Source organism: Macrotis lagotis, chromosome 6 (genome assembly GCF_037893015.1).
Source record: "Macrotis lagotis isolate mMagLag1 chromosome 6, bilby.v1.9.chrom.fasta, whole genome shotgun sequence".
Lineage (NCBI taxonomy): Eukaryota > Metazoa > Chordata > Mammalia > Peramelemorphia > Peramelidae > Macrotis > Macrotis lagotis.
This window is the reverse complement of record NC_133663.1, coordinates 40,189,733-40,216,393: the sequence shown is the minus strand read 5'-3', so window position 1 is coordinate 40,216,393 and position 26,661 is coordinate 40,189,733. Positions and strand designations below refer to the sequence as shown.

The following is a 26,661-nucleotide window of genomic DNA, read 5'->3' as shown; positions in this document are numbered from 1 at the left end:
CAGCTACCTCTGACAATTTCTGTACACACTGTCCACAACTCTACTTAAAAGAGGGGTTGTGTTTCAAACACTATGGCTTAAAAGCAACTAAGATTGGCCATTACAATATATCAGTTTGACTTATTTTGTTTTTCTTCTGGCTGATAATACTATCTGAAAATTTGACAATCCTGCCTTCCTGGGTCTTTATTCTGATCATTGATAAAATGTTCAACAGCACAGGGCTAACTACCTAGTTCTGGGTACTTCACTAGAGGCTTCCTTCCATGTTGATAGAAAATGAGTTAATGACTTCTCTTAGGGTCTTTGCATTCAGTCATTTCTAAGTCTGTCATATCTGGGCTATCATGAAGCCCAGATTTCTGACTGACCCCCTTAGAAGGGGGGGGCTTTGTCTCACTCTTGCTGAAATTAGAATCTATGTTAGTTGTTTCTGTAGAGTCTTCCCTGATCTACCAATCCAGTAATATATTTAAAAAAAGAAGAAAGAAAAAAGCTTTTTATGATTTGTTCTGGGAAAGTCTTAATGAAACCATAGTGCATCTTTGTGATCATTGCTTCCTTTTGTAGATGTTCACCACATTATTCTTTTAGGAATGCTAGAATTTTGCCAAGAAGTGAATTAATTTGGACTCACTTTGTTAGACTACATTTTTCCCTTCCTCACTTTTTTTTGTGAGGTGGGATTTACATTTATTCTTCTCAAGTTATGTGGTACCTTCTCTTTTCCTTACTTCAGCCAAGCAAGAAATGACTTTAGAAATGAAATGCCAATCTGGGAAGTGAACATTGTTGTTCTTACCAGTAACTCTTGTGGCCATTTCTCTTGCTGATTTTCAGAGGTTTTTTATGCCAGAGAAGTGTTGAGTAGTTTCCTTTGTTAAGGTAGAAAAAAGAAATCTCAAGCTTTTGACTCTCAATTCTGTTCATGCATTTAGTGTTTACTGTGTGCCTAACATTTCAAAATATCAATAACATAATTTTAATGTGTTGGATCACATATTTGGAATTGAGCTGCTTTCTTTTGAAAAAGACCAGTTGATTGAATGAGCTGATTTTAGGACATGTATTTTCAGACACTTATTTTTCTTTTAAGAATGAGACTACCAGTGTAGGCTCACTCCCCTTCCCTTTGAGCTTCAAAGGGTTTGAGTATGTGATCAGATTGTAAAAAAGCAAAATACTAATTATACTTAATTCTCATATTATACTGAAAGTTAATGATTGTTTACCTTTTTGGACCTAGAAAAAGAGTATGCTGTTTTCTCTTGAAACAAATAACAACAAAGTGTTATGATTCCAGAGACAAGTAAAAATGATTAATAGTATATTTTAATGTTAAAATAACAAAAGAATAGCGACACTGAAGAAGACAGACAAGAAAAATAAAATAATACCCTATATAGATTAGATGTCTGACAAATGAACATGCCCACCACAAATAGCTGCTCTACTCCAAGTAAAATTAACTATTCTCTTAAATAAGTTTTTCTCCAACCAACCCATTATATTAATGTATTCCTTCAGGAGACAAGAATTATTGGTGTTATGCTTATAAACAGAGCCAAGGCCCACCTTTTTCATAGAAAAATAACTGTAATTCAGTTCCAGAAATGGCTTGTTTTTAAAAAGTCTTGATTTTGTACTTTGATAAAAAGCAATAATATATATTGTTAGTTTGGTCAGTAGTAATATAAAATTTAGATATCCATTTAGATGGTCCAAACCCTCACAGTTTTTTCACATGACATTTTTCCCCACCCACGCAAGAAATTATGGTGTCTATTGTGCTTCTCCCATAACATACGTGTATGCTTATAGTATTGTTATCAGTATTGAATAATAATAACAATGTTACTACCATTACTACCATTTTTCATATTAAATCCCATATGCAGAAAATGACTCATTTTGAAAATCAGCTCCTCCTCATATTGTCAAGGATCTAAACAAGCATGGGAGATTGGTTTTATTGTGATTTTATTTTTAAAAGGAAGAAAATATTTTTAATAGTACTTCTGTTGGATTAAAAAACAAGTTTTAGGGGCAGCTAGGTGGCGCAGTGGATAGAGCACCAGCCCTGGAGTCAGGAGTACCTGGGTTCAAATCCGGTCTCAGACACTTAATAATTACCTAGCTGTGTGGCCTTGGGCAAGCCACTTAACCCCATTTGACCTGCAAAATCCTGAAAAAAACAAAAACAAGTTTTAACATTTTTAATTCTCAATCTGATCCCATTAAATATTATAATAATTGTGTTTCTAGTTGGCAGTAGTCAGAACTGTCCATCAAAAATATCATTGCTAATAATTTCAGAAATTTTAAACTCAACTCTGAGCCATTTATTATGATGTCATTGCCATGCTCATCCTGATTAGATAAAACTAAAGAACTTGTGAAGAGGTTAAATTGCATTTAAACTTAAATTAATCTACATTCATATAAAAAAAATGCAGATTTTTTTTAAAAAAAGGTAAATAATGTTAAAATTACATACTCCTTAAAAGTTGTGATAATTTCATTCATTGTATTGATGGCATTTCTATGGCCAGCATAGTGCCTCACACATAGTAAGAGATGTGCAAACTGTTGGTTTTTGAATGAGGAAGATCTATCTGAATTAACAAGCATTTATTCAGTGATTGGGATGTTCCTGATATGAGGATACAAAGACAAAAGTGAAACTAGCCCTACCCTCAAAGATCTTGGATTCCAAAAGAGATGGCACACATAGGCATGCACGTGTGTGTGTGTGTGTGTGTGTGTGTGTGTGTGTGTGTGTGTACAAAATCCATGAAAAGTCACCATGCGAGCTCCCTAATTGTGGCTGTACCCCAAGCCTCTCTTCTGATCCTTCCTCATTCTAGATGTTCTCTTAGTGACCTCAGCAGCTTTCCATGGATTCTGTTATTTATACACATCTAATTTGCAGTCTTACTACAGTTTTAAGCTATTAAAACTATTACTAATTACTTTAATTTTTAATATAAGCTTTAATAACTACCTGGCTATTAAAACTGCATTAAAACTTTTGCAAAGCTAAATTTCTCTCCTAATCTTAGGTAATAAAATGACTATTACACATTTCAAACTAGGTTGTCCCACACTCGGCATCCCTGAAATAATTCCTAGTCTCCTCCTCCCTTCCAGTGAACTTCTTTATTTCTTTTGCAAGCACTCTTATCCTTCTAATCACTCAGGTTCACAACCTTAGAATCATCTTTGCCTCCTTACCTTTTCGCTCACTATGCTCAATCTGATACTAAATCTCATTGATTCTGTCTCTGCAGCATCTCCTGCAGTCACTCTCTTCTCGCCCTCCCCCCATGCCCACCAGTCACTCTCTTCTTGCTCTCCCCCCCATGCCCACCACTTTATTTCCAGCCCCCATCCTCTCAGCTCTACTATTTTAATAGCTTCTGAGTAATCTCCCTTCCTCAAGTCTCTCCCTTCTCCATTTGATTCTCTATGACTTCCAAAATGATTTTCCTGAAGTAGTGACCTGAACTTATCCATCCCCTGTTTAATAAACTTCACTGATTACCTGTTATATCACAACTCAAGCAGGCCAGCAGTTAGAGAACACCAGCCCTGGAGTCAGGAGGATCTGAGTTTAAATCTAACCTCAGATACTTAATATTCACTTAGCTGTGTGACCTTGGGCAAGTTACTTAATTCCATTGCCTTGAAACCCCCCCCCCAAAAAAAACAAGACTAAACAGAAACTCCTCTTTAGTATTTAAAACCCTTCAATCTCATTCCAACCTATTTTTTCCAGGTTGATTTTTACATTACTCCCCTTCACACACTGATCTATCAAACTAGCTTTTTTAAAAATGGGTGTGTAATAGATTTAGATAGATTTAGATATATGTTGTATGCTTATAGGTTGTCTTGCTTGATAAAATGTGTCTTAAGGGCAGAAGTGTTTCAAATGTTTAATCTTGAGCATGATAATTGTTTCAAAGAGAAACTTCCACGTATGGTTCTTTGACCTCATTTGTCAGGAGCAAGAATAATTTCTATGTCCTTCCCTTCCTGTTAAGCTTAGTAAGTAGCTAGGAGTCAGGCCTGTGGACTTGAGGGCAGCCGCCTGGGTTTGATCTTGTCTGTCTGTTGCTGGGGACCTGTTGTCTCCGTCAGCTTGGGAGCTGCTTGAGAGCAGGGGGTTCTTTGGCTTTTCTTTGTCACCCCTGACCATTGTGGTTGAATCTCTCAGTGGTGTCCATCTCTTTGTGACCCCCTGGATCACAGCAGACAGATGCTGGAGCTATTTGCCAATTCCTTCTAATAGGAGTTAAGTGACTTCTCAGGATCACACAGCCAGTAAGTGACTAAGGTCAGATTTGAACCCAGTTCCTCATGACTCTGAACCCAGCAGCACTCCATCCATTGATCTGACCAGTTGCTCCACCTAATTCATAGTAGGCACCAACAAATGTTCATAGGCTGATTGAGTAACTACAGTGACTATAAATCACAATTTTTTGGCCTCAGTTTCCTCATAGCCAAAAAGAGAATATTAGTATTTGTGCTCCCTGCCATATAGATTTGTTGTAAAGTAAGTGCTTTGTGAACTTTATAGAATCATACAAATTTAGATTATTATGCAGCACATGGCCATACAGTCTATTCCAAAGCAAGTCGATCTAAGAGGAGGTCATGGGTGAATGGAAGGTATGGGGGGGCAGGTGGACAGAACCAGGGATCCATACAGAGGAGCTGGGTTGGTGACTGCTGTTCCTCCAGGTGTTAGCTAATGATACTATCATCTTCTCAGGCCCACTTCAGAAAAGGAATACTGTTATTGGAATGCTTCATGGGCAAAAGAGAACTGAGAATCAATGTTGCACTTACTGTGAATAAAAATTTAATGAATTCCAGTTGAGCAGTGTTTTAGATCTTAGAATGGATTCTGGTGGCAGACCAAAAAGTTTCATTTCTTCCTAGTAATTTTGATCTCCTTGCTGCTGCTGTTCAAACCTTGATTCTGGTGCCCAACCCTTTCCCCATCCCCCTCTACCCACTTCCTCCTCCCAGGCCCTCTTTAAAGCTTCCTGGAATGCCTGCTTCATTGCTAACAGACTGGCTTTCATTGTCAGCCTTTTCTTTTCCACTCCTTTCATCTTAGACTCCCTCCTGATGGCGACTTCCCTGGCTGGCCTCTCCAGCGCTGGTGGCACTTTAAATGCTTCTTGCTGCCACATTGCCATTTCCATGCTCTTCCTCTGCCACTATTCCCCCTTCTTCTTAGAGGTTCACTCAATCCATTTGACAAAGTCAGTCAAATCCAATCAAAATTCTATTGTTTGGACAATAGCTTCTGTCCTTCCTCAGTTAGATCTACATACAGTCTTACTCTGCCCTCAGATTTCTGTCTTCCTACTAGGGAACATCAGTATCCTTAGGCTACTCCCTCAAACACCATGACCTCCTAGTTTCTCAGTTTACTTCTCTCCTATGACCTACTCCCCTGCCCTGCTGTAGCTATATAGAGATTGTCATCCATAAGGGTTCCAGTTCCATGAAGTCTGAAATTTCTTTATCTTGTGATCTGTTGGAATCTCACCTTTCCCTCTGCCTTGCAACCCCCAAAACCTGTTCTTTATCCTCATCATCTGATCCCTTAACCCTTCCATTATTTCCCAGGCTTTCAACCATGTCTGCTCCCTTCCCAGACTTGAACCCTTGGTAAACCAGTTCCATTCTATGCCATCATCTTGTGATTTCCTCTTTTATCTTATAGAAGATTTTCCCTTTTCAGACTCCAGCCTTAAATCATTCTCACCACTTCCTGCCTTCATTCCTATTTAAGTTCCTGCAGAATGATGGAGAAAATCACAAGACTGTGGATTGTGTTACAGAATTTCAACTGGGTCCTTGATGCAGAAAGGCAATGTTTTAACACCTCCCTAATCTCACTACCTCAGCTGTTCCTTATCTTTCCTTCCTTCTTCAACCTTCCCATGCTCCCCACCAAGTCCCTTAGCTGAGGGATTGCCTCAGAGTTCAGTGAAAAAAAATTGAGGCCACCCTTGAGGGCTCCCTCTGTTCCCCTCCTCTTCTCACATCCCTCCAGGTGTTTTTCACCACTCTTTTCTTTCATTCTTATCTCTCATAGTGAAGTGACCCTTCTTCTTTCCAAGACAAACTCCTCCATATGTAGAAGTGATCCTATCCTGTCGTCTGCAGCAGATTGACCCTATTCTTGGAGTGGTGCCACTGTCCTCTGTCTCCTCTCTCATCTGGGCTTCAGCCTCAGCTCTTTCCTCCCTCTCAGAGACCATATCCTGTGACACTGCACTGCTGCTGTCCTAGGGCACGCTCTTACTGCCTCAGACCTTGACCATGGAAGCAGTTTGTTGGTCATTTTTTCTGCTTATCTTCCCCCACTTGAGTTCTTGTTTCATTCAGCTGCCAAATCTTATCAAAGCACAAGGCATCATTTGTTCAGTCAACTCCATTGACTCTAGGTTGCATCTGTGATGGAACATCCCATCTTCAGCTTAGCTTTTAAAGCCCTGCGTGACCTGGCCCTTAGACTAGCCCCATGGACTCTCAGGCCATCCTCCAGGCCTGGTACTCTCCCGCCTCCTGGTTTCCCTGACATCTTTCAAGTCTAAAAGTCTTTCCTTGTCCTCCTTAATGGGATTGGTTTCCTTCTTGGTTATTTCAAGTTTATCCTCTAGATTGTTTGTTCATAGGTATTTGCGTCTTGACTCCTCCTGCCCCCCTCAGACTGTGAGCTCTTTCTTGGCCTTTCTTTTTATTCCCACACTTTGCTTCACAGAAGGCACTTCCTCAAAGCTTGGTTGACTGTCTGACTGCAAAGTGGTCCATGGGACCTGGCTGCTTCTGTAACGGGTTCATCTGAATGGCTGGGGCTGGGCCACATTGTGGTTCCTAGTGCATTGGACAGAAGAAGCAGAACACACAGTAATTGCTTGTTATCATTATGGCTAGTTGCTATTTGAGACATTTGTCAGGCAGGCAAACTTTGGAAAGTAATCTTAGGCTTTTCTGTTATGACTTTTATATATAATTTGTTCTTAAAATATGCTGTTTCTTCTTAAATTATTCATACTTAGCCCTTTCATTCCTTAAACCCAATAACCAATCCTCATCTTGCTTAAAGATGATTTAAATTCATTTCTTAGTAACTCCCTCTAGCAGCACTATTTCCCTGTCATTAGGGCTGGATACTTAGGAGCTAAGATTTTTTTTCTTCCCACTTATCACTTTGATCATATTCCTTTTTTTTGTTTTGTTTTGCAAAACAATGGGGATAAGTGACTTGCCCAAGGTCACACACCTAGTCATTAAGTATGTGAGGTCAAATTTGAACTCAGGTCCTCCTGACTCCAGGGCCGGTGTTCTATCCACTGCGCCACCTAGCTGCCCCCAGTCATATTCCTTTTTAAAAGACTCTAAGGTATTAAAGGGATTTGTAGGTAATACAAAATAGCTGTGTTCCAGTAATAACTTTCTTAGTTAAGTCTCATAAAGAATGCCCAGAGTTGCATATGCATGTTTAAAAAGATTAATATTTTACATGGGAAATTCAATTTCTTTTTTGACAGTCATCTTCAAAAGTATTGTCTGTCACTAAGCGTGAGGTAAACACAGGCGTGGAAAGATGAGTGAGCTGGAGCAGCTTCGGCAGGAAGCGGAGCAACTTCGGGGGCAGATCAAGGTAAGGCCTGTGCTTCCCTTGTCTGGGTGCTTGAGTTCAAGCAGCTCATTATAGAGAAGATGGCCCAATGTTCCCTTAGCACAGTTCCCAGGAGGCCGACCAGGCCATAGGACAGGCAGGACGGCCCAGCTGGATTTCAGAGTCCTCCAGCCAGGCAATGCCCTAGGCCACGCTCTTCATGTATAAAATAAGTGTGATAGCAGCACCTGCCCCCTTCCATTACTTTCTGTCTGTACCCTGTGTTTCCTTCTTGTCACCCTCATTAAGATGGTAAGTCACTTGAAGGCAGAAATTTTTGGCCTCTGCTTGAATCCCTAACACTCCGAACAATTCTTAGCACATACTAGGGGGTTCATAAATCCTTGTTGACTGACTACTTTAGGCCCAATAGAAACCTGAAATGAACCTGTCAAAGTGTAATTTTGATTCAGTGAGAAGTTCTTTGACATTGATCACCACAATCTTCATCAGATGTCTGAGATGTCCAGACACTGCTCCATCCATGCCAGTGGCTGAACCTCCAAGGATACACTCATGGGGGCATGCAATTGATTATCAAGAGTTAAGGAATATTTAGGGTATCTGCGATGGAGAATAACATCTACATCCAAAGAAAGAATTGTAGAGTTTAAAGAAAGACCAAAGATTATTACCTTTCATTTAAAAAAAAAAAAAGATATTTTATTATGTAATTTTGCTGTCTCTTATATTTTATTTTTTCCTTAAGGATATTATTTCTTTCTCAACACATTCAGTTTTGATCAATGTATAGCATGGAAACAATGTAAAGACTATAAGACTGCTTTCTGTTGGAGGAGGGAAGCAAGATTGGGGGGAAATTGTAAAATTCAAAAAACAATTTTAAAAGTTTTTTTTTTTAAGAGCTAAGGAATAGATAATATTATAAGCCAGTTAGGAAAAGAAGGAATAGTATGCCTGTCAGACCTGTGGAAAGGGGAGCAGTTTATGACCACAAGAAGAGATAGAAAATATTATAAAAAACAAACTGGATGATTTTAATTACATTAAATGAAACCAAGATTAAAATTAAATTAAATGCAACCAAGATTAAAAGGAATGTAGTAAATTGGGAAACAATTTTTATAGCTAGTGTTTCTGACAGAGGACTCATTTCTAAAATATATATAGAGAGAACTGAGTCAAATTTATAAAAAAAAAAGCCATTCCCCAATTGTCAAATGGTCAAAGGAGATGCAAAGGCAATTTGCAGATGAGGAAATCAAAGCTCTGTATAGTCATATGAAAAATTGCTCTAAGTCATTACTGATTAGAGAAATGTATCTTAAAGCATCTCTGAGATACCATCTCACACCTCTCAGATTGGCCAGTATGACCTAAAAGGATAATGATCGATCTTGGAGGGGATCGATCTTAGAACACTGATGCATTGGTGGTGGAGCTGTGAGCTGATCCAGCCATTCTGGAGAGCAATTTAAAACTATGCCCAAAGGACACACTGTGCAGTCCCTTAGATCCAGCAATAGCACTACTGGGTCTGTATTCTGGAGAGATCATGAAAAAAATCCTACATATAGAAAAACATTTGTAACTTGTTTTTGAAGTGGCAAAGAATTGAGGTGATGCCCATAAATTGGGGGATGGCTGAACAAATTGTGGTATATGAATGTGATGAAGGGCTATTGTTCTATGAGAAATCATGAGGGATGGAGTTTCAGAAAAGCTTGGAAAGACTTGCATGAACTGATGCTGAGTGAGATGAGCAGAACCAGAAAAGCACTATACACACTAACAACAACATGAGGTGATGATCAGCTGTGATGGACTTGTTCGTTTCAGCAGTACAAGAATCAAAGACAGTTTTAAGTGACTTGTGATGGAAATTAGCATCCATATCCAGAGAAGGAACTGGAGTTTGAATGAAGACTAAAGCTTGTTATCGACAATTTTTAAAAGTTGTCTTACATATTATGGGATTTTGTTTTCTCTAAAGTTTTCTTTCTTCCATTTGGATTTGATTCTTCTCTCACAACATGTTCAATATCAATCTGTGTTTAGCATGGTTACAATTGCTTTCTGTTTGGGGGAAGGAAGAGGGATGGGAGGGAGGGAGAAAAATTGTAAAACTCAAAGCCTTGCAAAAAAAAAAAAGATTGGTAAAACTTTAATGGAAAATTTTTTAAAAAGGGCTAAGGCATGCCCATGGAGAAATCACTAATCAACTTTGACCTGAGAAAGAAATACTCTGCTATTAACTGAGGTGTCTGTGATGCTTTTGGAAGCCTTCAATGTATGGAGGATGCTGGATGCCATCCTCCTCCCCACCAAGAGAGGACTGAACATAGTAGATGCCTAATAATATTTGATATTTTGGGTCCTACATTTTAAGAAGAATATCAGCAAATTCATGTGTCCAGTGATAGGTAGCTAAGATGATAAAAGGACCCCAAATTGATTCATGAGGAACAGCTAAAGATTGAGGGGCAATTGGTATGGAGAACATATGCTATCTTTAGATATTTGAAGAATTTACTTTGCCATTACCAATAAAATAAACAACCATTGCCTGTATTTTTTTTTAAAGAAGAAAAGAAAACTGGATTAAAAGTATCAAAAGTAGAAAAGGAGCGGGTAGCTAGGTGGTACAGTGGATAGAGCACCAGTCCTGGAGTCAAAAGTTCCTGAGTTCAAATGTGGCCTCAGACACTTAATAATTACCTAGCTTTGTGGCCTTGGGCAAGCCATTTAACCCCATTTGCCTTGCAAAAACCTAAAAAAAAAAAAAAAAAAAAGGAGAAAAGGAGAATTTACAACAAAGCAATAAAGAATTTTATTAGCAACAATTTTGCTTTATCATATAGAAATAAAATTGGCAACTTAAATGAAATGGATGCATGTTTACAAAAATATAAAATATCCAGGTTAACTGAACAAGAAATGAGGAATATAAATAACTCCAACATTAGAAAAAGTTTTAAATAAACTGCTAAAGGAAAAATCCTAGGATCCAGATGCCATGACAAATGAATTCTATCAGATATTCAAAGAACGGTTGATTCTAGTATTTTACAAATTGTTTGCAAAACCATTGGTAAAACAAAGAGAATCAAACCAGAAAAAGAAAACAATAGACCGATATCCTCAATAAATATCAATGCAAAAATTTTAAACAAAATGGAGACCACATCATGGAGATAACAAAGATTAAATTGATCAAATCAGATTTATACCAGAGATATGGCAGTGGTATTAAATTATTGTTCAGTTGTGCTTGTGACCCCATTCTGGGTTTTCTTGGCAAAGATAGTGGAGTGATTAGCCATTTTCCTTCTCCAGCTTGTTTTTTTGTTGTTGTTGCGGTTTTGGGGGGTTTTTTGTTTTTGTTTTTGTTTTAGGTTTTTGCAAGGCAAATGGGGTTAAGTGGCTTGCCCAAGGCCACACAGCTAGGTAATTAATTATTATTAAGTGTCTGAGACCGGATTTGAACCCAGGTACTCCTGACTCCAAGGCTGATGCTTTATCCACTATGCCACCTAGCCACCCTCCAGCTTGTTTTAAAGATGTGGAAACCAAGATGAACAGGGACTTATTCAAGCTAAAAAAGGAGTCTGTGGCCAGATTTGAATTGTGGAAGATGAGTCTGACTTCAGGCTCAACACTCTACACATTACACCATCTAGTTATATAAATTTGTAAACGTATAAACATAATTGACATTAATACCAAAACTAACAAAAACCATATGATTATCTTAAACACAGAAAGGACTTTTTGTCAAAGCACAACACCCATTTCTGTTTAAAATGATCGCTTATGATGGGGTATAGTAAAGTAAGAATATTTGAAATAAGTAATAACCAGGAAAGTTTAAGATCTAAAATACATCTAAATAAGCATTAAATTCGTCTTAAAGAATTAAAAAATCAAGAATCTCAGAGGAGCTGAAGAAAGGCAAAGTGGGAAGGAAGGTAATAGCTTGCAGTAGCTATTCTCAAATTATATGACCAAGTAGTAATCCTCAAAAACATTTGGGAACTGGTTAAAAAGTAGAAATGTTGATCAGTGAAATAGAACAAGACACAGCCTGCTGAAGGAAATGAACCGAGAGGTGGCCTGTATGTGAAGGACCCAGCTCCAGGCACAAGCGCATACCAGTGGACAAAAGCTATAGGAAACACTGGTCAGCATCTTGCAAAATTAAAATTGGACCAAGATTAGCTTGAAATGAATATGTGTCCTAAAATCTAGGACCCAGATTTAAAAAAAAAAAAAAAATATATATATATATATATATATATCATAAACCAATTAGAAGGAAAAGGAAGGACTTATCTTTCTATTCTGTAGATAGGAGAATAGTTCATGACAAAAGGATAGAGAACACAAAACAGACAGTCTTGTTTACATAAAATTAAAAATGTGTTGTCTGCACAAACAAATCCAATGTAACTAACATTAGAAAGAAAACGCTTAATTGGAAAAAAATCTTTTAGCAAGCTTTTCTGATACAGAAATTTCAAGATATATAGACTAACTCAAATTTATAAGAATAAAAGCTTTCCTTAGCTGATAAATTGTTGAGATATTTATTAATACAGTTCTCATAGGAAGAAACCTACTGTCAAAACTCATGCTTCAAATGACTAATAATTAGAGAAATGCAATTTAAAGCAACTCTGAGGTTCTTTGTATCTGAGATTGTCAAAAGTGACAAATATTGAAAGGATTATAGGAAAGCAGCTTTTACTGATCCCCTATTGATTGAACTGTGCCAATGGTATAGCCACTCCGGGAGGTAATGTGGAACTGTACCCCTACAGTTAAATTGTGCCTACCCTTGGACTCAATGATAGCATTATTGGGGCCTGTATGCCAACAAGAGCAAAGGAGAAGGCAGCAAGGGAACCGGCAGGCACTGTGTGCTAGGCACCAGAGCTAAGACAAATAAAAAGACTGTCCTCAAGCATCTTTACAGCCTAATGGAGGAAAGTAGTTACAAAAGTGGGGTGGAGAGTCTGGGTGGAGGGAGGAACTTGAGAGAAGAGGACCAAAAGAGGGATGTTCTTACCAAATTATGATATAGAAATATAATAGAATACTCTCTTGCTTAAGAGAATACTCTCTGGTTTAAGAGAAATCTTGGAAAACATGAATGAACTGGTACAGTATAAAGGGAGCAGAACCAGGAAAATTTATGTTCTCAGTATTGTAAAAATAAATAATTCTGAAAGACTTAGCTCTGGTCAACATATTGGATCAAATGTAATTCCAAAAGACAAATGATGAATCCTGCCCATCTCTTGACAAAGAATTGATAGATGAATGTGGAGAATAAGACATATTTTTGAGGACTTTGACCAATATGATAATTTATATGGGAAATGGTTTTGCTTATATAAGAGTTTTGTATTATTTCTCCCAATGAAAGAGGAAAGTAGGAAAGAGAAAAACTTGATAATTGATAAGGGAGAAGGGAGAAAGAGAGCATTGATGACTTTAGGAAATGGGATTAAATTAAATGATTAGATTGAAAGCCCAGAAAGAAGAGAATTTCGACAAAAGTGAGAAGAAAACAAGTAAAGACACCTGATGTAGATTAATTTCTCTTGAGTTTAACCATGAAAGGAAACAGAAGTCTAGGACAATAATTTAAAGGAATGGTTTGATCAAGTAAAGATATTTTGTAAGGATGTTTCCTTGGCAGCATGGAAGCAGTCAGCAAATAAGGAGAAATTGAGTTTTTCGGAGTGGTGACAACAGAAGGGTCTGGATTGGCAAAGAGAAAGGCCATCTCTGGGTAAGACAAGGTAAAAGAGGAGAAAGTAGGGTGAGTGATGTGGCATGGGGAAGAGAGGAAGTTTTCTGCAAATGGACTGTGTGTGTGTGTGTGTGAGAGAGAGAGAGAGAGAGAGAGAGAGAGAGAGAGAGTTATGAGGCATTTTCTTTAGGTTGGGGAAGGAATATAATGGGAGATCTTGAGGAAAGGAAAAAAAATTTGGAAATCCCACTGGTGAGTGGGATAGTGAAATAAGGAGATATAAGAAGTTTGCCATAGTGAGGGCCCAGTTGAAATTATGAATCATAAATTTTAGTGGATTCAGCCCATTTTTTTCATCTGCTATTGAGCATCATGTAACCAGGAAGGAGATCCCCAGAACTTTTTCAGATGGATGGCTGCCTAGCTTTGCCACATATATCTTCTCAAGTTGGTGTTTTTGAAACCTAAATATAGGACTTTACTTCTTCTTTATTATATTCCATCTTACTTAACTTGGTGTCCTATCTCTGCCTTTCAGCATGTTAACTGTCCTTCTTGGATTTGTGCCAGCTGCAAATTTATTAAGTACTTACACTCTAAAACTACATCCCCTTTGACCCAGCAATACTGCCACTAGGTCTGTATACCAAAGAGTTCATGGAAAAGGAAAAAAGACCTAAGTGTACAAAAATATTTATAGTGGCCCTTTGGAGCAAAGGATTAGAAATTGGGAGGGTATCTATCATTTGGGGGATAGCTGAACAAATGGGGGTACATGAATGTGATGGAATACTATTGTTCTGTAAGAAATCAGGGCCAGGTGGATTTCAGAAAAATCTGGAAAAACTTAGTTGAACTAATAATGTAGAGTGAAGACAGCAGAACCAGGAGAACATTGTACAACTTTATAGCAACATTATATGATAATCAACTATGATAGGCTTAGCTCTTGTCAACAATACCATGATCAAAGACAAAAGACTTATAATGGAAAATACCCTCCACGTCCAGAATAAGAACTACGGAGCCTGAATGCAGACCAAAGCAGACTATTTTCACGTGTTTAAAATTTGTTTTATGTTTTTGCTTTCTCATGTTTTCCCCCTTTTGTTTAGCTTCTTTAACAGCATGACCAGTATAGAAATATATTTAGCATGTTTGTTCATATATTTAATCTATATCAGATTACTCACTATTATTGGGAAGGAGAAGGGAAGTGAGGGAAGGAGAAAAGTGTGGAATTCAAAATCTTAGAGAAAATGAATGTTGAAAATATATCTTTGCATGTAATTGGAAAAAATAAAATAAAAATAGAAAAATAAGTATGCCCCTTCGTTATTTTTTTACTATGGTCATATAAATTATTCTGAATTCTTCATATTTTTTTATTTCTTATGAAATAATAATATTCAGTAACACTGTCACAATTTGGATACACACTTATCATGTCTTTGCTATCAGAAGAAATGTTGTTATAAAATATTATAACTTATTCAGAAGCAATAAGAATATAAAATTAGATCTGGAAGAGACCTTAAAGGACATCAAGTTCAGCTCCACTAAAGAAACTGAGGCTAAATGACTTGATCAGAGACACACAATCTGCAGGTGCTTAAAATAGGATTCAAACTTAAGTCTTCTTGACTCCCAGTGGGAGTACTCGTTCCTCTATTCAACTAAGCCGTGTGGGCCCTTTGTCATCAGTACTTCCCAGTTGCTTACTAACTGTCCTTCTAGTAATGTACTACATAATTTGCTGGAAATTAAAATCTCGCTGTCTGACCTAGACTCTGGTCTCTTTTTTTTTCAACTGAACAACCTTAACTGCTTCTAGAAAGAAACAGATAGAAGAACTCTCATTATAGTAAATTTACATTGAGACTTCTCAATAAGAATAACCCTGAATACTATGTACTAAAGTTTCAGAAAAAGACAAATTTAGAACACTCTTATTTGTAGTTCATTGTTAACCAAAAGTATTAGAGGAAGTGTTGCAGATCTTAATGCTTTTCAGTAAAAAATGGCCTTTTTCAAATGATTAAAAACATTATCTGAATTCATTTTAATTATGTGTTTTTTCTCTTTTCTTTAGGATGCCAGGAAAGCATGTGGTGATACAACACTCACTCAGGTAAAATTATTTGTTAAGATTCCATTAATTATGTGTGGTATCTTGACATTGAAAGGAAAAAAATCATCCTCCCTCTTAATAGTACATACAAGTCAAGGACAAATAGATGTGTAAAGTTATAGAAAATGGAAAGACAATGAAGGCATCCTCTGCCTTAATTGTTTCTAAGAAGTAGAATGTGAAATGCTGAGCTTGAAAATGTGGCTGTGAATACAGTGGTGTTTCAGGGAAGTTGGAAGGCCCAGGCAGCTGCTGAGAAGTAGTGTCATCTCTCTCAGCCTCACTTTATTTATATGGGAAAGGAGGCAATTAGACTAGACTAGGGGTGATAGACCTCGAGGGTTCATGAACTTAGGAAAAAATCTTTTCAATCTAACTGAAATTTGGTCTATCTTTCATTTAATGAATGAAGATAAACAAAAGATGATTTTGTGGAGGTTCCAAGATCTTAACCAGCCTTCCAAAGGAATTCATGACATAAAAACAGCCAGGCCTGGGCAAGATGATTTTTTTTTTTTTTTTTTTAGATTTCTTTAAGCTACTTTAAAGTTCCAACAACATAATAGGATTCTGCCATTCAATTTACATCTTAAGTAATCAGACCAATGGCATCAGAGCAGGGCTTCAGTTATTAGAGTAAGGTTTGATGGTGATATATTAATGATGGTATTATGAAATTAAATTTTATTTGGATAATGTTCATATAGTATTTAATCATATAAATCTCACTTCAAGTAGTACTACATTGTTTTTAGGGACCTGGTGAATAAGATTTGTGATTTCCTTTGCATGAAGTGTTAGTTTAACAGGACTTCATCTGCAAATTCATGAGGATGGATAAATGATGAACTCTTTAAGATTCTGTCTAATCCTAAGATTCTGTTATTTTGTTACTATTAAAATATTTTCTTGGTAAGACATCAAAATATGATATTTCAGGCCATTTTCTCTCTTTAGTGAACAAAATTTATGGTTGGTTATTTACATATTGTTATTTATTTATTATGAAGTATAATTCCTTGTGAAACCTGGTTTTATCCTCTGATCACCTGCTTCTAAAATTTTGTTGATTCAAGAGTAATATTTATGAGTATTAATTTAGTATTAATTAAATCTACAAAAGAAGTTGAATCAATTACAGTTTATCATGTTTTTGAGTAAAAGCTATATAGTGTAATATACTGAGCATTGTATTGGTCATTATTAACTCTGCCAATTAGTAACTCTGTGACCTTGGCTAAAGTACTTTATTTATAAAATTAATATCTTGACCACATAATGTCAAAGTCAGTTTCAGCTTTAAAAAAATTCTGTGAGCTTTCTTCAACTACTACCCCTATAATAATTTTATGAGGAATAATTGAAGAATAATTTTCCAGATTGTATAGTTGTAAGATTAAGGTATTTTAAGTATTTCTAATTTAGTTTAAGCTATGCTTTTATTTTTTTATTGACATCTTATTTTTCCAAATACATGTTATAAAAGTTTTTCAACATTCATCCATATGTCTATGTATATTTTTAAGTTAGAAAATTTCCTTCTACCCTCCCCCCCAGGTTAATATTGTACATACTCATTTGTGTTAAGCATGTTTACAGATTAATCATTTTCAGTATGAGGAATTAGGATTAAGGGAAAAAAATAACTGAGATATTTTTTAAGAAGTGAATATAGTGTTCATCAGATTCTGAAGGATTTCTTTGGTTTGGTTTGGTTTGGTTTTACTTCCTCTGGATGAGGATAGCATTGTCCACAGTCAATCTAATAAGATTGTCCTAGCTCTCTAAACTACTGAGAGGAGCTGCTTCCATCAAGGTTGTTCATCTCACAGTGTTCTTGTTGATGTGTACCTTGATCTCTTGGTTCTGCTTCCTTCACTCAGATTCAGATCCTGTAATTCATTGCATACTTCTCTGGAGTGTGACCATTTATGATTTCTTTTAGAATAATATTCCATAGTATTCATGAACCATAAATTGTTTAGCCATTCCCCAGTTGTTGGGCATCCCCTCAATTTTCAATTCTTTGCCACTCCAAAAAGAGCTGCTATGAATATTTTGGAACATGTGGAACTTTTCCTTTTTTTTTTATTTCTTCTGGATATAGATCTAGAATTGGAATTGCTGGGTCAAAGGTATGAACATTTCTTTTGCTCTTTGGGATAGTTCCATATTGCTCTCCAGAGTGGTTGAATCAGTTCACATTAAGCAATCCTTTTAAAATCTTTGTTATAAAAAGACAACTTGCTAGGTAGGGGAAAGTGAGGGATATATTTGGAAAAATTTGTTATTAGCACCTAGAATTATTTTTAAAATAAATAATAGGGATGCAGTGGATAGAGCCACTGGCCCTGGAGTCAGGAGGACCCCAGTTCAAATCCTGCCTCAGACACTTAATAATTACCTAGATGTGTAACCTTGGGCAAGTCACTTAACCCCATTGCCTTCAAAAAAAATTAAAATAAATAATTTTCTGTTTTTCTTTCTAAAGATGACAACTAGTCTGGATTCTGTAGGAAGAATCCAGATGCGAACAAGACGTACACTTCGAGGACACTTAGCTAAGATTTATGCAATGCACTGGGGATATGATTCAAGGTTTGTACACCTGCAGTTTTTAATATTATCAACAATCATTGTTCTGATTTTTTTCATAATGAAAATTCGAATATGTTACAGTGGTATTTAGAACAATTACAAAATACTCCCACTGTGCAAATTAATTTCCCTTTCTCTCAAAAATCTTCCTTTTTGTTTTTGAAAAGCTTTAGCTAATTTAGTAAACTTAATTCTCAACAAATTATATTATTTTAATTATATCTATGCACTGGCTGGATTTTTTTGTTTTAGATATTCTTAGCTGCCATTGTGATAAAGTTAAATAAGAATAAACAAGGTACTAATTAAATATTATCCTTATTTTGTTGTGTGTGTGTGTGCATAGGATTTTTCTGCCTCGCCCATTTCACCAAATTATAGTAAATTTGAATCAAATTTATTTTTCATTAGGAAAAAAGAATACTCTGAATAGTTCTCTATTTTAACATATACCATGTAACTAATATGAAACTTTGTTCACAATGTTTGAATTATCTGTATTGGTTTCCTTTAGGCTACTAGTCAGTGCTTCCCAAGATGGAAAACTAATCATTTGGGATAGCTATACAACAAATAAGGTAGGGTTGTTTATACAAGTCCTTTTATTTGCTTTACTCATTGTTTCTTCCATTTTATTTTGCTGCTTTAAATATGGTTTTAAATTGTTATTTACTTCTAAGAACAACTTGGTTTAAATTTTTGAATGTTTCACGTCTTCTTTTCTTCAGCAAACATAATTCAAACCTAATTCAACAAGAATACTTATGTATAGGATGTTCAAATTTCAAATTTTTATTGCACATAAAATCTTAAAAGACCCTTCCACTAGTCTGACAACCCTGGGGGTTTTTTTGAGTTTATCTGGATTTTACTGTACAAATAAATTTGTAGGCATGTTTTGACATCTTTATCTAAATTTGAGGCATTAAATTTACATTGTTACATGGAATATAATTGATTAAAATTGATCTGTGGAAAACTTTGATTTCTTAAATATCAAGAATGGTTCTTTAAACTTGTATTCTTAGCAAATTGCTTTCAAGATACCATGTTATATACACTTCATAGGTGTTTAGATTGACTTTGGGAAATGCACAAGTCTGGATATCCCCTAGAGGGAGAAATGACCTTTTCATGGTTTCACTCCAGCCTCACAGGGAAATGACCTGCACTTGTTGGGTGACCTACAAACTGATACGACCTTCTCAGGGTCAAGATCCTGACATTATAGAAATTATGTATCGTATGTAACTGTAGCTGGTATAAGAGCATTACACCAGTAACACCAAGATTGGTGGGTTTGAACCTCTGTGGTTCAGGTTGGTGCACTTTGTTTCAACCTCAGTTAGTTGTCTTGCTGACTTGGATGTGCTTCATGTTTGGGTATAAGGAGACCGTGTGGTCATGTGAATGAACTAATAGAAATCCATAAACCTGACTAGTGAGGACTAGTATCATTTTTTTATACATTTAAAGGGTTATTATGGTATAAAAGTAATATCTAGAATATTTCCTTTCCCTAGTGTTGTACTGAAGGAATAATCAGTCCATTTATAGAGAGATATAGATTAGTAGGTAGGTAGATAGATATATAATATATTGATAGATATAATATTTCTTTCATTTCAGGCCCTATACATGCTTTATTCTCTATTCTTTAAATGATTTAGTTTTATTTAGATTTTAGTTCTTAAAGAACATATCAAACTTTAGCACTTAACCATTTCTGAAATACCATCACTGATATCTGAAACACCATGGTTTCCTTAGGGAAATAGCTTTATTTTATTATATTTTTAAAGGTTTTAGAACTCAACTTTTTAGCAAATTTTGTAAGCTTTAAAAGGGCACAGAGAGTCATTTGAGTAGAGTAAAAAATAATTTTGGGGAGCCTTGTTTCAGAATAGTTTTGATCATAAGAAAACAATAGCAACAATTTACAGTGGCTGTTTTTCCTCTCCTTTTTTTGTTAACCCCCCCCCCCAAAAAAGACTTCACTTTAGTAGTTTTTTTGAGTCTTATAAGTTATATTTAATTTTTGGTGTTATTAAGATTTGAAAGCAATGATTACTTTCAAAAAATAAATGTTTTATCAATGCTTTGATATATTTCTTCTCAAGATGCATGCCATTCCTTTGAGATCCTCCTGGGTGATGACTTGTGCTTATGCTCCTTCTGGTAATTATGTGGCTTGTGGTGGTTTGGACAACATCTGTTCCATCTACAACCTGAAAACTAGGGAAGGCAATGTGAGAGTGAGCCGGGAGTTACCGGGCCATACAGGTGAGCTATTGCATTAGAACCATGTTTCTCTAGTTAGTCTGACCTTTTCCCCCCTGCCCTGAGCCTATTCTTTACTTATTTGTAGTGAGCTGACCTATAAGTTGACAGCTAATTGGCACAGAGAAAGGATGTAGGGCCTGAACTTAGGGAGATACATCTTTCTTGGATTCAGAAGACACTAGCTGTGTGACCCAGGCAAGGCACTTCACTCCATTTGCCTTATATTCTCATATCTACAAAGAGCTGGAGAAGTGATCACAGGTATAAGCAAAATTTGGGCTAAGCAAGCCACAGTATTAGTACTAAGTGGACAAGAGAGCAGAAAATGTTTTGAACTATGAGAACCTTTCATTTTCTGATGATTTCAAAAATAGGACTTTGGGTGTTTAAATCAGATTTCTGAGTGGTCTGCTGTCATTTTCAAACCATTACAACTGTACAGTTACTAAACTAGAAATTCATAGTAGTTAATCCAAATTAAGAATTTTTTGTAATGACATAGATCCTTCTTAATTTGATTCTAATTTTTAGTCAGAGTATGTAAAATAATAGGTAAAAATACTTTTTGGTTAGCCAATATTTACTAGGTATATTTAGTTATCTTCATTCATTTGCAAATAGTATAGATTTTTAGATGCTTAGATATTAAAAGAATTCCTTTACTATTGAACAACACTATAATAGAATGTAACCCTTGTGTATTTGTTACACACATACCATTATATATATATGTATATATATATATATATGTGTGTGTGTGTGTATATATATATATATATATATATATATACACCTTGAACTTCCCGAATGAATCATAACATTTTCTACTTTGTATATTATTGTAGGCTACTTGTCTTGCTGCCGTTTCTTAGATGACAACCAAATTGTTACAAGTTCAGGAGATACAACTTGGTATGTCTATATAAGAAGAAAACTGGTTGAAGAAAATTTGGTATATTTAAAAATGGAAAAATGTTACTAAGTATTTTCATTTGTTTTTCTACAGTGCTTTATGGGACATTGAAACTGGCCAACAGACCACCACATTCACTGGACATACTGGAGATGTGATGAGTCTCTCTCTAAGCCCTGACATGAAAACTTTCGTTTCTGGTGCTTGCGATGCCTCTTCTAAACTCTGGGATATCCGAGATGGAATGTGTAGGCAGTCTTTCATTGGGCATGTGTCAGATATTAATGCTGTCTGTGTAAGTGAATGGTATCACTACAGAGAATTTATCATATTGTGTATAAATAATCTTACATTCTTAACTTAAGTCATTTGCTTCAAATTAGATTTATAAAATGTTAAAATACATACAGAGTTCCTAAGAAAACAGTCCTCGTGGTTGAACTGTGGTTTAACCATTGGCTTATCTGGAGATAAACCATATTTTTTTTTATCTCAAACAATAGAGGTGTTCCCCCAACTATGTTATCATATGAGAAGATTCAATACTATCTCTTTGAAATTTGAGAAATAAATAGGTCAAACAAATGAGGATGCTTCAAAAGCAAGAATAATAAAAATCCTAAGAGGAAAAAAATATTCTTTCATTTAAAAAATAAAAACAAATTCCAAATAGAAAAGAAATGGCTAGGGTTGAAAGAAAAATTCCTAGTAATCTAGTTTACCAGGATTTAGAATTTATGTGTTATGACTATGACTAAGGAAGACCCAAAAGCATTCAATTAATTTGGCTGGTCAAATGGTCTGTTACCAAAGAATCACAGAATTTCAGTTAAAAATGACCTGTGTATAGGGGCGGCTAGGTGGCACAGTGGATAGAGCATCGGCCCTGGAGTTAGGAGTACCTGGGTTCAAATCTAGCCTCGGACACTTAATAATTACCTAGCTGTGTGGCCTTGGGCAAGCCACTTAAGCCCGTTTGCCTTGCAAAAACCTAATTGAAAAAAAAGGAAAAAAGAAATGACCTGTGTGGACATTTAGATTTGCCAAAAAGGTGGCCCCTTTCATTGCACACGAAGCTCTCATTTGTTGTTTCTTTACATCAGCAATAAATTTGCCTTCTTATAATGTTTGTATCAGTTTAGTTTTATGAATAATTTATTAGTGTCCCAATTTTTCCACACCTCTAATTTTTCCCTTCTATCATTGATATCTCAAAAGTTGTTTTAGTTCGCATTTTTTTGATAATTAATAATGATTTAGAGGATTTTTTCCCCCATTTGACACATATTACAAATTTCTTCTTCAAAAAAATTGCCTGTTTGTATTTTTTGGCTGTTTATTTTTTTTTTTTAGGTTTTTTTTGCAAGGCAAACGGGGTTAAGTGGCTTGCCCAAGGCCACACAGCTAGGTAATTATTAAGTGCCTGAGACCGGATTTGAACCCAGGTACTCCTGACTCCAGGGCCAGTGCTCTATCCACTGCGCCACCTAGCTGCCCCTTGGCTGTTTATTAATTGGGGAATGACTCATATTCTTATAAATTTGACAAAGTTCTCTATATATTTGAAATATAAAACCTTTAACTGAGAAATTATCTTTAAAATTTTCCCCCCAGTTTTCTGCTTTCTTTCTAATCTTGGCTACATTGGTTTTGTTCAAACAAAACCTTTTTAATTTAATGCAATAAAAATTAGCTACTTTATGTCTTACAATGTTCTCTATTTCAAAATTACATGTTTTAGCTCTTACATTGTTCTCTATTTCTTGTTTATTCATAAATTCTTATCCAGTCCTTAAGTCTGATAGGTGATATGATCCATGGTCTTCTAGTTTTCTGATGAGCTTTCCCTTTGACTCAACAATAACAGCATCATTAGGTGTATTTCTTTGTGGTGGCAAAACACTGGAAATTGAGTTGATTGGTGGTTTTAGTAAAGTACCAGGAGACAAAATAAGTTCACAAAAATTGAGCATTCCTATAGAGGCATAACATTAAAAAAAAAAAAGAAATACAGAGAAGTCTAATTTATACCAACAAAATGTATAAAATATCTAAAAGTTAACCTACCAAGACACTCAAAATTTATTTAAATATAATTGTAAAGCTCTCATTACAGATAAAGAAGATTTGAATAATTAGATAATTTTTGCTCATGTTTGGGCCACTTCAGTATAATAAAAATATGACTAAATTAATCAACAGACTTGATTGTATGCTGTCAGACCATCAAGAAGTTTACAGATTTGGACAAAATAACACAATTCCTCTGGAGAAATGAAAGGCCTAGAATTTCAAGGGAAATCATGATAAGAAGTAAGAATGAAGGAAAGCGTAGAGCTTCTAGACCTCAACTATATTAGAAAATAGTAATCATCAAAATTCTGGTTTTAGTTTGGTTTTTAAGAGTAGATCAGTTGGGGTGGCTAGGTGGCACAGTGGATAGAGCACCAGCCCTGGAGTCAGGAGTACTTGAGTTCAAATCTGGCCTCAGACACTAAATAATTACCTAGCTGGGCAAGCCACTTAACCCCATTGCCTTGAAAAAAAAAAGATCAGTTGAACAGCACAGAAAAATAAAACTAAGGAAAAAATTGAATTCAGTAGGTGTCATGTTCAATAAATCCAATTGTGAGCTGTAGTGAGAAGGGTTCTCTGTTCAACAAGAACTCCTGCAAGAAAACTATCCTTAGCTTTCCTCCCATCACTAGCTCATTATAAACTTGAGCTCTACTGCTGTTCCACATTCTTATACCTGTCCACTGACCTTGCTTCCATCCTCTATGCATTTCAAATCTATGTTGATGGATGAGGTTTCTATACATCCACAATCAGTTTTCTATCATCAGTTATTTCTTTTATTTCTTCAGGATTTACTTCATCATTTTGGTTAGCAAACAGCCATTTCTTGTGAGTAGACTTCCCTGGTACCATTTGGAAACCTGCTCCTCTATCCTATGAACCATTGAAAATCTATTCTCTCCAAATCTAGGATCTAATTTTCCTTCTCCTTCCCTTCCTTCCTTTTATTCTCTATAAATTTTTCAGTAAAATTTGTAGAATATGATTGTGATAGAACACTATTGTGCTATAAGAAATGATGAGCAGGATAGTTTCAGAAAAACCTGACCATATGAATTGATGCAGAATGAAGTGACCAGAACCAGAACATTGTCCACAGTAACAGCAATATAGTTTAAATGATCAGCTGTGAAAGACTTAGCTACGCTGATTAAGACAGTGATCTAAGACAGTTTCCAAAAGACCCATGATAACAAATTTTCAGCTCCTGAGAGAACTGATGAACTCTGAGTGCAGATTGAAGCAGACTTAAAAAAAAAAAAACCTTGTTTCCTTGTTTCTTTCCTTTTTGTTGTTGGGTTGTTTGTTTTTGGTGTTTTAGTAGCATGTTTGCATGGAACAAATAGACCACAGTCAGTCAGCAAATATTTATTAAGCATTTACTATTTGCTAGGCACTTTGCTAAGCAATGGGAATACAAAAACCCCCAGAAAAGACACAGCTGCTACTTTCAAGGAATTCACATTCTAAAGGAAGAGATAAAATGCAAGTAATTATATACATATAAACTCTAGGAAAGAAAGCCAACTTGCCTTTAGGTTTCCATCGATTCTAACAGTAATCACTTTGTCCTTGGCAAAAATCAGATCTAGGATAGAATATACATATTAGTTTCTCTTCTTTTGGAAGGAAAAAATCTATCATTAATGGAAGTCAGGAAGTGCTGCTCTACTTTAGGCAAAAAAGATAACCAGTAGATATTTAATTGAAGCCTCCCATCAATATGGTATCTTGTCTCCATTCAAGAATTATCATTTCTTTCCTATACAGCTAATGTATTTTCTCTTTCTCTTGACCTATACTACAATGGAAATCATCACTTCTATTTCAGTCTCCATTGAGAAAATCATCCAAGTGTCCTGTTTTATTTTTACCTTATAGTTCTTGGGTTTTCTAACACGATTTAGTTAATAAATTTTGCTATTCCAAACTACCTTCCTCCTCTATGTGACTTTTTTTCAATTAACTTATATCTATTCAGAATATGTTTCATTCCACCAAGTTTCAGTGATGCCTATGAGATAAAGATCAGGCCTTGCTTTAGAATTTCTGGTAATTCTTACTTTTCTAAACTGAGAATTTCTGAAGACATGTAAGGCCATGGATTCTACTATTGATTTCTTTCTTAGATTTTGTCTCCTGTAACCTCCTTGAGTGTCTTCACTGCTATTCTTTTATCTTCATTGCACTTAATATGATATCTATCCTGGGGATATGTGGGTAGTTTCACCCAATTCCCTTTCCCCTTCCCTTTTGGTGTAAAACCCTTCTGATAGATTTGCAAATCCATTTTTTAAAAGAGTATCTTACCCTTTATTCAGTGTTTTTCTTATGACATTCTTGTGAAGCAGAGAGGGTAATTATCTTCATTCTCATTTTACAGAAGTGGAAACTGAGCCAGAGGGAAGTTCAATGACTAGGCAAAAACATTCTTAACCAGACCTGGTTAAATTTACTTCATCCCTGGCCAAGTGTTTGCATTATTCCTATATTTTTAGCCTGTGGTTCAGAAATCCATATCTTATTCTCATACACAATCTTCTTACATACTTTCTTACATACTCATACAATGTCTTATATGTTTACACATTGCTTTTTCTTCACTGAATCCTTTAGTGACAGCACTGATAAAATTACCACTTGTACTTCTGAGATCTCCAGTTTCTTCCTGAAGCCTTTGTAATCTTTAACAATGCTTTCTAGGTTCCTTATCAGCATCATCAGAAAATAGAAATTCTTAGATGTGAATTTAGTCATGCCTTCTACATATTAAATAATGCAGTGAATAGAGCACTGGCCTTGGAGTCAGGCCTTGGGTAAGTCACTTAACCCTGCCTAACTCAAATCTTAGGGCCATCTCCAGTCATCCTGACTCATATATAGTTACTAGACCCAGATGCCTCTGGTGAGAAAATGAGACTGGTGACTTAGCACAGCATTCCCCTCACTCAAATTCAGTTCATGTGCTTGTCATGGCATCACCTCCCTGACGTTTTGGTCTTCTTTAGAAGACCTTGATAGCATCCTCTTCTCCTTTCCCCTTTATATTTATCTATAGTGAAGTAACCCTTTTCCCCCTTCAGAGTCAGTCTTCCTGCAGGGACACTGGAGCCTTTGCACTCCCATTTCCTATACCAGATTGTCCCAGTCACACCCATTTTCTCTCCTCTTCAAACTGTACAGAGAAAATTGAACTAGTAGGACTTATCAGATTACCAAGTCAGGGA

At 35.9% G+C, this 26,661-nt stretch overlaps 1 protein-coding gene across 1 annotated transcript in view; it reads left to right on the top strand.

Moving 5' to 3' along the window:
- The window catches only part of GNB4 (G protein subunit beta 4), a 54,147-nt gene that overhangs the window by 20,802 nt on the left and 6,684 nt on the right, over nt 1-26,661 (top strand). Inside the window, exons 2-8 of the mRNA XM_074190987.1 lie at nt 7,581-7,693; nt 15,523-15,561; nt 18,053-18,159; nt 18,674-18,737; nt 20,280-20,442; nt 21,288-21,354; nt 21,449-21,650. Coding sequence (XP_074047088.1) covers nt 7,637-7,693; nt 15,523-15,561; nt 18,053-18,159; nt 18,674-18,737; nt 20,280-20,442; nt 21,288-21,354; nt 21,449-21,650 — 699 coding nt within the window. The 5' untranslated portion in view covers nt 7,581-7,636. The remainder of the gene's footprint in view (nt 1-7,580; nt 7,694-15,522; nt 15,562-18,052; nt 18,160-18,673; nt 18,738-20,279; nt 20,443-21,287; nt 21,355-21,448; nt 21,651-26,661) is intronic.